Below are 12,206 nucleotides of genomic sequence, written 5' to 3' on the forward strand. Positions count from 1 at the left end.
TGCCACTGTCTCTGTGTACACTCGAGATTACTGACTTCGAACTATGATTCTTGTCTCTCAAGTGGGATTAGTCATCCTGCCTTATCTCAAGAATAGGGGGCTTCCTCTGAGGACCTAAAGGATACATGCATACAAGTAGAAGACAGACTAAAAATACGAAGGAAATATATGCAGACTTAAGGTGCCATCATATTGCAGTTGTGGGATTTGGGGCAGAGAGGAAAGGGACAATTTTTGAACAAGGAAATTGTAAATGTTCTACAGCCCACCTGAAATAATTGTTGCTGTCCTTTGCAGACAATGGTACGTGGACTCAGCTCTGGCTGGTGTCAGATTATCATGAGCATGGATCCCTTTTTGATTATTTGAATAGATACACGGTTACCGTGGAAGGAATGATAAAACTCGCTCTGTCCACAGCGAGTGGACTTGCTCATCTTCATATGGAGATTGTCGGTACCCAAGGTAATGTGAAGCAGTCCTGTTGTTTAGGCTCGGAAACCCTATGGATCTAGTGTCTATTCAGGATCTAATGTCAGTTTTGCAAGAAGGCAACCTAATTGGAGGTGTTATCTTTCTCTTGAACATCTTAGATGGAGTTAGGAATCAGGGAGTTTTTTGAGAGATCCTGTGGTCATTGTAATAGCACTAGTGTTTTTGTGAGTTCAGTTAGTTCCCTACTTGTGATTTTTGAGAATCTTCATTTTAGAATTCAAGTCTGAAAGACTGTATTTTTTTATGTGTAGTATCAAATGACATGTGAAGATGCTTTGTAAACACCAGCAGCCTGTATAAATGTTATCTGGCTATCTAACAAGATTATATTTTACTTCGAGATAAGGAGACTGCACGAGAGCCTTTTATAGTTGAAAACTTAAATACTCAGTTTTAGTTAGGAAATTTTTATGCTATGATTTTTGTACCGTGTAGAATCTCAGAGATCGAAATACCTCTCTGCTCTCTGATTATCCACTTATTACAACCTGATTCACTTGAGGTTATTACGTAATGGCCTGAGTCTTGTGGGCGATGCGGGCTGAAATGCTTTGACACTGGGACAGGAGAAGAGACTTGAATTTAAAAGAGAGAATTGTGATTGGTATTACCTTTTTAAAAAGCAATTATGTGTGTTTATTTGTTTTTCTTTAGGAAAACCGGCCATTGCTCACAGAGATTTGAAATCAAAAAACATCTTGGTAAAAAAGAATGGAACTTGCTGTATTGCGGACTTGGGGCTGGCAGTGAGGCATGATTCAGCCACAGACACGATTGACATCGCCCCAAACCACAGAGTGGGGACAAAAAGGTACACAGGAATAAATAGTAGTTAGTGTGTTCGGAGAGCAGTGTCTTTTCCTTCTCATCTGTGCATGTTTATCGCCTCTGAGACTCAGACTTTTGTTAGATTGGCCTCAGGTGGGAAGAAGAGCTTCGTGCTCAGGAACCCAGGTCCCCTGACTACAAAGATGCCTGCTGATGAGAGGCGGTCCTTCCAGAAGATGATATCATCGTTATATTGATTACAGTAGCAATCAGAGCTGACGTTTATAGGGTACCTACTATGTGCCAGTCATTTTGAGTCTTTTAAAATATATTATCTCACTTAATGCCCAACTCAAGTACCATGCAGTAGCTAGCCCACCTATTTTCAGTTCCTGAAAATGTGCCTTTCTTCCTTAGAACTTTTGCATGCGCTGTGCCCTAAAGCCTGCTTTCCTTTATTGTTTCCCTAATTTGTGTGCACCCTTTCTTTCTCCTAGGAAGGCTTTTCTGGCCTGTTAGGTATTCTTGCCAAGCGCTCTCACGGCACACTGGACTTGAACCATTGAAACACTTTACACATTATGGTGTAATTGTCTGTTTATTTGTATATTCCATTGGATTTCAGGCTGCTTGAGAGCAGTCTGTATTTCCAGCATCCATCACAGTGCCTAATACATAATAGGTCCTCAGTAAATATTTGTTAAACCTACAAGTCCTCAAAAGAATCTGACTAGGTAGGTGTGATTACTCAATTCACAGAGGAATGTACCTAATAGAGGTTTTGTAATGTGGCCAACCTCTCTTATGGATGGATAGTAAACTAAGGAGGTGAGATTTGAACCTGTGAACACAAGCTTGCCCTATATCACAGCATGTTGCCAGAACATCTTTTCAGACCACTGCCTTAGCCTTGGATAGAGCAATTCTTTGTTCTGCCTAAGTCATATTCATAGTTTCTGGGCTCAACAGGAACTCAGAACTCTCGGCTCTGGGTTCTAGGACAGGGGTTGTGCAGGGTCTGCCCCCTCCCCACAACCCCACTCCCCTGCAGGTCTTTGTAGGTCCCTATCTGTAACCTTTGCAGGGTTTTTAAAACGTTAGGGCTCCACAGTGCAGCGTCAATAGGAGGACTGGCATTCATTTTAATCTATTATTTTCTTCCCTGAAATTTGTCCCTGCGCTATCTTCCATTCTGTTTTAGTGAGGAGACTTCTAGAAATACATAGTCCCTGCAGAGTACATGACAAAGGAGGTGGTGAATGTTAAGAAATTTAACAAGCAGAACTGGTCCCTGTGGCTTTCAGAGGAGACTAAGATCATAAGGCACATAGCAGTGAGGGTTTAGCCCATGTTATGATCTCAGCTGTGTAGTGCTGCATCCGTGTGAACAGAGATGTCTGGAAGCATATTCGTCCAATGTTAATAGTGTGCCAGTAATGGCATGATTTTTCACTTTGCACCTTATGTACTTCGGGCAAATTTCTGTAAGAGGTAGGAGTCATGAAAAAAAAAGAACTGTGCTGAAAGAGGATGAGAGTCTTGATATTGACTTTTTATTTTTAATTCTCAAGGGTTAAGAGTTCAGTTGTCACATGGCCACTATTCAGTAAAATACAGTGCTGGCTTCCTTTTTAGGTACATGGCCCCTGAAGTTCTAGATGATTCCATAAATATGAAACACTTCGAATCCTTCAAGCGTGCTGACATCTATGCAATGGGCTTAGTATTCTGGGAAATAGCCCGAAGATGTTCCATTGGTGGTAAATCCCCCCCTTTCCTCAACGGTTTATCCTGAACAGAATTGTTAGACAGGATTGCCGCCCCTCATATGGAAGAGAATCCCACTCGGCAGCAGACTGCGATTGTGGTCGCTGGGCAACCCGGGCCACGCCAAGGGAGACAAAGAGCCGGAACGCGCAGTGAGGAAGCATAGCCACGGGCTTTGCCTAGTGCACTGCCTACCTGACGTGCTCTTTTTCCGTTTCCACCTGAATCTTGGAAAACATCAGAAACTAACCCTTTATCATCCTAAAACTTAGTTATTCGGAATGGGTAGCTGCTTCTGTGGCCACCCAGGAAACTGTTTCGAACATGGACCTGGGTCAGGCTGGTTCCCCCCGCCCTCAACCCCCGGGACAGTGGTCATTTTCTCCAAGTGGGGAATTAGATACACAGAGTACAGTACAGTCACACAGCCATTACAGTACTTTTTAAAGTGAGTTTGTTTTAACTTTTAAGTTTAGTTTCAGATTGAGCACTTTGAATATTTCCTTGAGGAAGGCTCTTATTTGTTGGGGGCCCATGCTTGACCAAGACTAGGGTCGCAAGTTTTTGAGGCTGTAAGGGGTAAAGTGTGTCCCTATATTGTAGCAACGCAGACGGGTTATTGACAGAGGCAGGTGGAGGAAGGTGTTTGCGCCTCAGGCTTGTCTTGTAGGAGTCACAGCTCCATGGTAGAGGGCATATCCCTGTTCTAAGTGAGAGGCTGTGCACCGGCAGGATACAGACTCATTTTTTGCACATCACAGTTCTAGGGGAAGATGTCGACCTAGACCTCACAGCTCCTGGTTCACTGTCATTAAAACCGCCCTTGCGATCCCACGAGACTGTTTACCTTCGAGGTGTGGATGAGGTAGAGCGAGCTGCGGGCCCGTCCCACCTACCTGGTGTTAGTGGTGGGGCCTGGTAGTCAGATGCTCGGTGCGTCTTTCCTGTCTGTTCAAAGAATGGTCTGGCATTATCTGAGTAAGTTCTTTAAAGTTGATTTTCTTTTTTCTTTCTTTTTAAACCAACATAGGAATTCATGAAGATTACCAGCTGCCTTATTATGATCTTGTACCCTCCGATCCATCAGTTGAAGAAATGAGGAAGGTTGTCTGTGAGCAGAAGTTGAGGCCGAATATTCCCAACAGGTGGCAGAGCTGCGAGGTGAGTGTTTCTCTTAGTTACTGGGAGGCTTCCTCAACCGCTTCTGCCTGGGAAGTGGAAATTTGCTACTTTCCTTTAAGAATAACAGACACGAGAATTCCCTTTTCTTTCTTTCTCATGGCAATTGAGCCAGTGAGAAAAAGCAGAACAAGTTGTTTTTTATGTTCGTGTGTAAGTGCACCGAAAGGGCTGTGGAGTGTTCCTGGCAGCGGCCTCCGAACAGCGCGTGGGGCTGCCCGTCGCCACAGCACCTGCACTGTGCGTGAGTGATCCCCTGCCACGGGGCGGCCTTGCGTGGGGGTGAGTGCCGATGGGAACGGCAGCCCTGTGTTCTAGGACTGTGACAGGACTCTCTGTGAAATGAGGAGCTTGAGTGAGATGATTATGAAGAGGTTCAGATGGTTTTGTGTCTTACTCATCTGCCTGCCCGTGCGATCATGCACCAGGACTTCGGGGAAGGTGCTTCCCAGCAGTGTCTGAGCTTCTCAACCCCAGCTCTTGCGAAAGGTTTTAGAAATGTTTTTGTAGTCGTAAATTTAAAGAATTCGTCAGACAAATTTTATGTAGTCTCTCTTTAATTGCCAGCCGTTACTAATTATAATAATGTTGAGGCAAAGCATTCCCCTCCAGATATGAAGTTTTGTACTTTAGGGGAAATAAAAAGCTAGTCACTAAGTAGTTGATTTTACATCTTAAAATAATGTGGGACTCAGCCCTGGCCAGTGTGGCTCAGTGGTTGGAGCATTGTCCTGCAACCAAAAGGTTGAGGGTTCAGTTCCCAGTCAGGGCACATACCTAGGTTACAGGTTTGGGTCTCCAGCTCCCTCCACATCAGTCTGGGCGTGTACAGTCCTCGGTTGGGTCACATGTGATCCCTGGTCCAGGCGTTTGCCTCAGGCAACCAGTCGATGCTTCTGTCTCAGTGTTTTCCACTTTCTCTAGAAGCAATGAAGAAATGTTCTTGGATGAGGATAAAAAATGTTAAAATAAAAATTAAATAATAAAAATAACATAGAGCCTTTGACACGCAGAGGGCTCCTTAGCTCCCGCTAACAAAATAACATATGTGGGAGATACAATACAATACATCTTGTGGATGCAAAGACTTGGCATGTTTAACAAATGAAGTTGAGCTACATTTTTGTCTTTTAAAAATTCAATCTTAATACTGCAGAATACAAACTTGAGTATTTATGCACTCACTCAGTAATTAGAGCAGGTTATTCTTGAACAGATGGCTTTTTAAGCACAAGTAAAAGTCCACAGTTAATACTAAGACCACACATGCCACTTGCCATCACATTATTCTGAATTAATGCCATCGCTGACATTTTGGTTTTTCTCCATTTTGTTAATTTTGTGTGCACTTATCACCGATTCAATTTTTCACTTTTCTAGGGTTTTATAAATCTCCCCTCCACAGTTTAAACACAGTCTTTAAAAATAGAACATGAACCTGACTAAAGAAGTGTCTCACGGAACCTCCCGACCTTCCCTCTAGTCAGACGTGCTCTCTAGCCATCTGCGCAGCCTTCCTCCCCTGTCGTCCTGGGCTTCCCTTTGCCTCTTTTGTGGGAGTCCTTCCTGGATCTCACGTCTGCCCACTTCTGGGTTTGCTAATGCATCCTTCAGGCCTCTGCCCAGATGTTAGGTGGTCCGCGAGACGTTACCTCTCTGTCTATTTAAAATACCATCCTCTTGCCTAGCTCATCTTCTCTCCTTCCCTAAATGACGTTTCTCATTAGCCTCACCGCTGACAGTCTGTGTGGGTTGCTTCCTCATTCACTGTATGCTTTAGTCCTCTAGAACACGGGTCCCGTCCCCACTCTGGGCCACAGACCGCTAGCAGCCTATGGCCTGTTAGGAACTGGGCCACACAGCAGGGTGGTGGGCAGTCCATCGAAGCTTTGCTCACATTTACACCTGAGCTCCGCCTACTGCTCTCACCCCTGACCCCCCCCAGTCTGTGGAAAAACCATTTTTCCACAAAATGGTCCCTGGTGCCAAAAAGGCTGGGGACTGCTGCTCTAGAATATAAGCTTTATGAGGGCCGGGGTTCTGTCTGTTTGTCCACGGATGTACCCCTAGCGCCTAGGATAGTATCTGATATGTGTCAGGCACTCAGAAAATATTTGTTGACCGAATATATGCCTTTGATGGGCATCTTGTCCCTTTTAATCTGGAAACAAATGTTCACTTCTAGGAAATGTTTCTGAAATATTTCTTTGATTTGTTCTCTCGCATTTTCCTCTGTTTTTTCAACTCTGATTATCAATGTTAGACCTCCTCCCAGTTTGCATATGTTTTCCCTCGTGTTATCCATTTCTTTGTTGTTGTTTTTTCCCTCCACTTTCCAACAGGTTTATCAGCTTTTTAAAATCAGGTTTATCTCCCACTTCTGTAAAGTGACCTTTTCAAGGTCAAGAAAGAAACAAAAAGCTATTACCATATTTTATTTATTCTCTTTGAGACTGTTAATGATATTTTTTCTCTGTGTACAGCTTCCATTTTCTCCAAGTTGCTTTTTGTCTGTTTCTGGCAGCTTCTCATTTTATGTACTTTTCCCAAATGCCTGACCAAACTCATACTTTGTGTTTGAAAACAGGGCCCTGAAAGCTTGCAGGAAGCTTCATGCAGATAGATGGAGCTTTCTGGCTAGTCTGGAAGGTGATCTGACAGGGTCGCTTCCTTGGGGAACCACTGATGTCAGTCCCTTCAGGTCTTTCCTCTCGGGCTGCTCACACTGCCCAGGGAAGACTCTGCCAGTTTCTTGCCTGGAGGAGGATGTGTGTGTTGCTGCCTGTGTTTTGTGGAGAAAGCCTACGGCCTTAGCATTTAGTGTGTTGCCAATGTGGGACTTTCTCCTCTGTGTTCCCAAGTCAGGAATTCCTGTTGCACCCTCTTGGGTACAAACCTCTAGCTTATTGCTGGAGCAGGGGAGGGGTAGGCATCTGGGGTTCCAGTTCTTTTGGCTGATGCTTCTGTTTTTCGTCTAAACTTCACTCTAGAGGTACTTGACACAGTTAATTCCTCCGTTTAAGGTGGTGGTTCAGTGTGAGTCAGGTTCCTTCTTTCCCTGCACAAGTCGGGTGTGGGTTTGGCTTTTTCAGGTCTGCTAAGTAAGTCACTGTGCCTGTCTGCTTTCCGGCTGCTGGCACCAGCACTTCACTGATGGGAACTTTGGTTATTTCTAGTCACGTGGTATTACAGACAGTGCTCAAACAAACGAACGAACGACTTGTATACATGTCATTTAAAAAGAAAACTTTCAGGTAAACAGCCTTATCCAGATCAGTGGAAAGTGGTGCATGCATTCATTACAGTTTTTTATTTTTGTGTGTTTTCTTGCAGGCCTTGAGAGTAATGGCCAAAATTATGAGAGAGTGTTGGTACGCCAACGGAGCAGCTCGGCTCACGGCTTTGCGGATTAAGAAAACTTTGTCACAACTCAGTCAACAGGAAGGCATCAAAATGTAACTCTGCGGCTTTGCCCGAACTCTGCTCTTCTTCAGATCTGCTCCTGGGGTCTGATTTGGGAGGTCAATTGTTCTACCTCACCGAGAGGGGATAGAAGGACGCCGCTTCCTTTCGCAAGGTCGAGTCAAACCCCCCAGGACTGCTGTGGGCCCAGGAACCAGCCCTGCGGGTCCTCGCCGTGCACTATGAACTCTTCTTTCCCGGGACAGTCACGGAGTGTTGTGTAGTCTGCCTTTACTTTTTATTAACACAAGCCTTTTTTTAAAGATGATTGCTGGTCTTAACTTTGGTGACCCTGCTGTGCTGAAGATCATCTTAAGGGTAAAGGAGCTGGATTGCGAGTTATACGGAGCATTTCTTATTTTTAAAGAAAGTGATTTACTCCTGGTTAGTACATTCTCAGAGGATTCTGAACCACTGAAGAGTTTCTTTGATTCAGACTTTGAATGTACGGTTCTATACATTTCAGGATCTTAAAACTAACACTTAAAAAAACTCTTATCTTGAGTCTAAAAATGACCTCATATAGTAGTGAGGAACGTAATTTATGCAATTGTGTTTTGTATACTGTTACTGTTCTTTCACATATTCAGAACATTACATGCCTTCCAAATGGGGTTGTACTACACCAGTAAGTGCCACTTCTGTGTCTTTCTAATGGAAACAAGCAGAATGGCTTAAAGCCTGTGCTTGTTGAAACCTGTAGTGTTTTGATCCAAAAAGTGTATTTATCTGGTAACATAGACCTTTTCTGTTCTGTTTCTGGGGAAGAGGTTTTGTGGTATGTCATTTGGTATCCCATTCTGAAAATGCCTTTCTCCTGCCAGAATGCGCTTAAGCCACTAACAAGATGAGGTGGCATTAACTGTACATTGTTACCACAGCCACGTTCGAAGAGTCTCACGTCGAGTTTTGACGTTTCAGCGGTGTTGTCCGGGTGGGCTTTAAAAGCATCGAGTGGCACTCTAGACGCTTCTGGTACTTTCATGTGAAACTTGTAGCATCCAGACTAATTTTTCTAAAAGGGAGAATTTGTCTAGCTGCTTGTGAAAAGTTGTGTGGCATTCTGTAAGCCATTTTGTTCTTTATCTGATCAAAGACAGTGTTATTTTTTTAAGAAATGAATTATGTTTCAAGGTAGCATATGGGTGATGTTAAGTGATAGGCCTTTTTCTAGGAGGGTAAAGGTAGTTAATAATTGGAGTAGGTAACAGGTGTGCAGGAGAGTCATGTTTGTCACGTAGGGGTCATTGTTCGGTGCAGTTTCAGTCCTTGTGACTAGGGTTAGATTTAGTGTGGTTTGGAGGTCTCACTACATTTTGAGGAAGGCAGCTTCTAATTCCGTCTTTCCTTCTGTGCGCAGGTATTTTAACTGCCCGATTTACCTGGTTATGTAACAGATTCAGTGCACTCCGGATATGTGGGAGAGTGGTAGCTAAAGCATATCCTAAACACAGGTTCTCCATGTACAGGTGTTTTTTGGTCGGATTAAATGTTTCAAATAAACTGGTTGTGGTCTTCTCACATTAAGTGGAAACTAGCTGATAGTAACTGGTTGTTACTTCCAGTGCTGAAACTCTTTGCAAGACTTGTTCAGTTTTCAGACTTTTCTTTATCACTGTGATCTTACTCTGAGGGGGCAAAGACTCTTAGCCGTGCGGCGAGACCCTGGCCTCACAGGGTCTTCACAGGCCACCAGTCCCCAGTGCGAGGGCCCGCACATCCTCGCCAGCACTGAGGTCGGGAGGAGAGAACGGCCCCTGGCGCCGGCAGAGCTGCGTTCTGAAATGTCTTATCTCTTCTTCATAGAGTAAATCGGAGAGACTGTTTGGTCTTAAAACCAAAGTAATTTTAGATAGAGTAGTATTACTTAGGAATTTAGTGTTGATTTCATGTGTTCAAAACATCACGGGGAGAATGTGCTTAGAGGTTAATATTTTGACTCCAAATTTGAGAGTTTTTTTTCTGTAGTTACTGTGATTTCATCAAAACAGCTATATGTATTTGAGAGGGTTGTTTTTACAGTTGTGTTACGTTTCCTGTTTCACAGTCTCCAGCTCTGTGATCAGACACTCTTTTTTCCCCTTTGCCGTTTCTAAGCCTACCAGATCTTTATGAAATCCAGGGGACCAATGCATTTTATCACTAAAACTATTTTTATATAATTTTATTAAGAACATACCAAAAGTTCCTGTCTGATTTAAAGTTGTGACACATGATTTCTCAGTTTCATATAAGGTAATCAACTTTGCTGAAGATGTTCTTTACTAAATCAAAGATCGAGTTACAGTTGTACTTTTCCTAAGTGAATAAAATGCACTTTTGATGAATCAGGGAATTTTTTAAAGTTGGAATTTAATTCTAAATTGGGTTTACATATTACTGCAGCTGATTCCTTTTTTGGCGAATGATGGTTTGATAAGACTCAATTGGCTAATACTGAAAATGAGAGTGATTTAGAAGATGAAGTGGATCAACCACAGGTAAATTTGACCAGAGCACTAACTTTGTCATTTAGAAATTCAGAAACTCAGGCCTTTTTATACTGCCTGTCTTCAGATGCTCACCTTCCAGCATTCAACTTGGCTAAAGGAACCTTCAGGCAAATGACCTGTCCACATCCTTTTGGTCGGTACACCGGAGGGGTGGGGACAGGGGAGGTCTGGCCTAGCAGGGCACAGACATCCCTGGTCCTTCCTTTACTGACTTCAGCCCTGTTTCTCCCGCCCTGCCTTCCTGCCGATCCCTGACTCAGCGACCATGGCCTTGACAACCGTCCCCCCTCTCCAGCACCCTTCCCCCAGCTGTCTTTTGACTGTGTAGCTGCCTTTGATACCTGGAGCAAAATAGTCGTTGGAAGTTGTGGGACATACTTTCATGTCCTTGATTCATTGAATGTTGCCGGGAGGGGTCTCCATGTTTAGGGACTGGGCAGAGGAGGGCCCTGCTGGCTGCCCTTCAGCAGCTGCAGCCTTGGCTGACCACTGGCAGCTGTGGCGGTGGGAGAAGTGCCAGCAGCAGCGGCCAGCTGTGCCCTGTCCGGGACAGGGTAAGGCCCAAAGCACTGAGCCGGAAACTTGCTGTAGTAATAGTGCTCAAGAAGTGCCTTGAGTCGGTGTGCGTGCCACGGCCGTCAGGAATTCCGAACGTCAGTTCCTATTCCAAGCTCTGAGTGGTCCTGTGGCCATTTTGTGGTTTATACATGAACTACCGTTTTTTCCTCCACACCTGAGAACTGTCACACGTAGAATGTTTCGTGAAACAACCTGGCAAAGTGCTCATTAAAATGCACAACAAAATCGGTATCCCATTAGGCATGTCATCACAAGTTCACTTGTGTCCTTGCACCGAGAGAGCGGCGGCAAGTCAGCTGGTTTTCCGTTTCTTGACTGTGGTGTGGTGTATTGGCTCCGAGATGCTGCAGATTCCAAAGTATGGTTCTGTTACCACTTGGCAAAAAATTCTCACAGGTCTGAGATCCGTAAGAGTCACTCTGGACATGCACTGCGGCTCCTGGTGGCTGACTCAGAACACTGGGACGCCCGCGGGCCCTCTGCCCGGGGCTGCGGGGCTTCCAGGACGTTCTGAGGATTGTCACCCCGTCACACTTGTCCCGTGACGCAGTTGTATTTGTGTCAAATTTTAATTGTAAACTTTGAAAAGGTGACTCGTAGCACTCAGTCTGTTTCTTTAAAGCTTAACAAGAACTTCAGTGAATTTGTTCTTATTTTCTAACAAGATTGGCAAATGGATGCCACGAACCGTGTTTGATATCCTTCTTTCACATGTGCCAACGGGACGGGGCGTTTGGTGTCTCTTCGTACGTTAAGGAGATGCTTCAAAATATCAATTGCTTTAAACTGAAATTACCTCTCAAGAGACCAAGGTACATTTACCTCACTGTATATATATGTTTAATATTTGTCAGAGCACTCTCTGGTTTGCAGTTTTATTTCTGTAAAGTAGGAGTATGGTGTTGCTGCGTTACTCACATGGTACTGCACTGTGTATATTTGTGCCCCAGATAACATCACCTGTGCTCTGTTTTCTGTGTCCTGTTGTGTTTGTGCATAATCCTTTGGCTTTATCCGTGTGATCTCTGCTTTTTCAGATGTGTACAGAAAATGTCCATATACAGTTTCCTTTCAGTTGAATGATTTTGAAAAGCTTGTAAAGAGGAGAAACAAAAACTGCAGTTCCCCATAAGTTTTTAAAATATGTATATTGTGTTTGTGGTCATATTCTGGATGAACTGTAAATAGGAAGTAGGAGAGTGATACTTACGTCAAGTCCTAACACTACAGTAGAAAAATGAAAGCAATGCAAATAAATTACTTCCCCCTCCCAGTGCTAGTGGCTTAATTTAAAATAAAGTGTGTCTATCAGAGTGGGCCATGCTTTTATGGAATGTAGTTGCCATAGCCCTGACTGGTGTGGCTCCATGGGTTGGGCTTCGTCCCACAAAGAGAAAGGTTGCCGGTTCGATTCCCAGTCAGGGCACAAGCCTGGCTTGTGGGTTTGGTCCCCGGTCAGGGTGC

At 44.1% G+C, this 12,206-nt stretch overlaps 1 protein-coding gene across 1 annotated transcript in view; it reads left to right on the plus strand.

Moving 5' to 3' along the window:
- TGFBR1 (transforming growth factor beta receptor 1) overlaps positions 1-11,856 on the plus strand; it is a 48,410-nt gene extending 36,554 nt beyond the window's left edge. Inside the window, exons 5-9 of the mRNA XM_037035701.1 lie at positions 298-465; positions 1,150-1,306; positions 2,899-3,023; positions 4,061-4,191; positions 7,543-11,856. Coding sequence (XP_036891596.1) covers positions 298-465; positions 1,150-1,306; positions 2,899-3,023; positions 4,061-4,191; positions 7,543-7,668 — 707 coding nt within the window. The 3' untranslated portion in view covers positions 7,669-11,856. The remainder of the gene's footprint in view (positions 1-297; positions 466-1,149; positions 1,307-2,898; positions 3,024-4,060; positions 4,192-7,542) is intronic.
- The last annotated feature ends 350 nt before the right edge of the window (positions 11,857-12,206 follow it).

The sequence above is a fragment of the Sturnira hondurensis genome, unplaced genomic scaffold (genome assembly GCF_014824575.4).
Source record: "Sturnira hondurensis isolate 20B ecotype Veracruz unplaced genomic scaffold, ASM1482457v3 Scaffold0022566, whole genome shotgun sequence".
In the NCBI taxonomy this organism is placed as follows: domain Eukaryota; kingdom Metazoa; phylum Chordata; class Mammalia; order Chiroptera; family Phyllostomidae; genus Sturnira; species Sturnira hondurensis.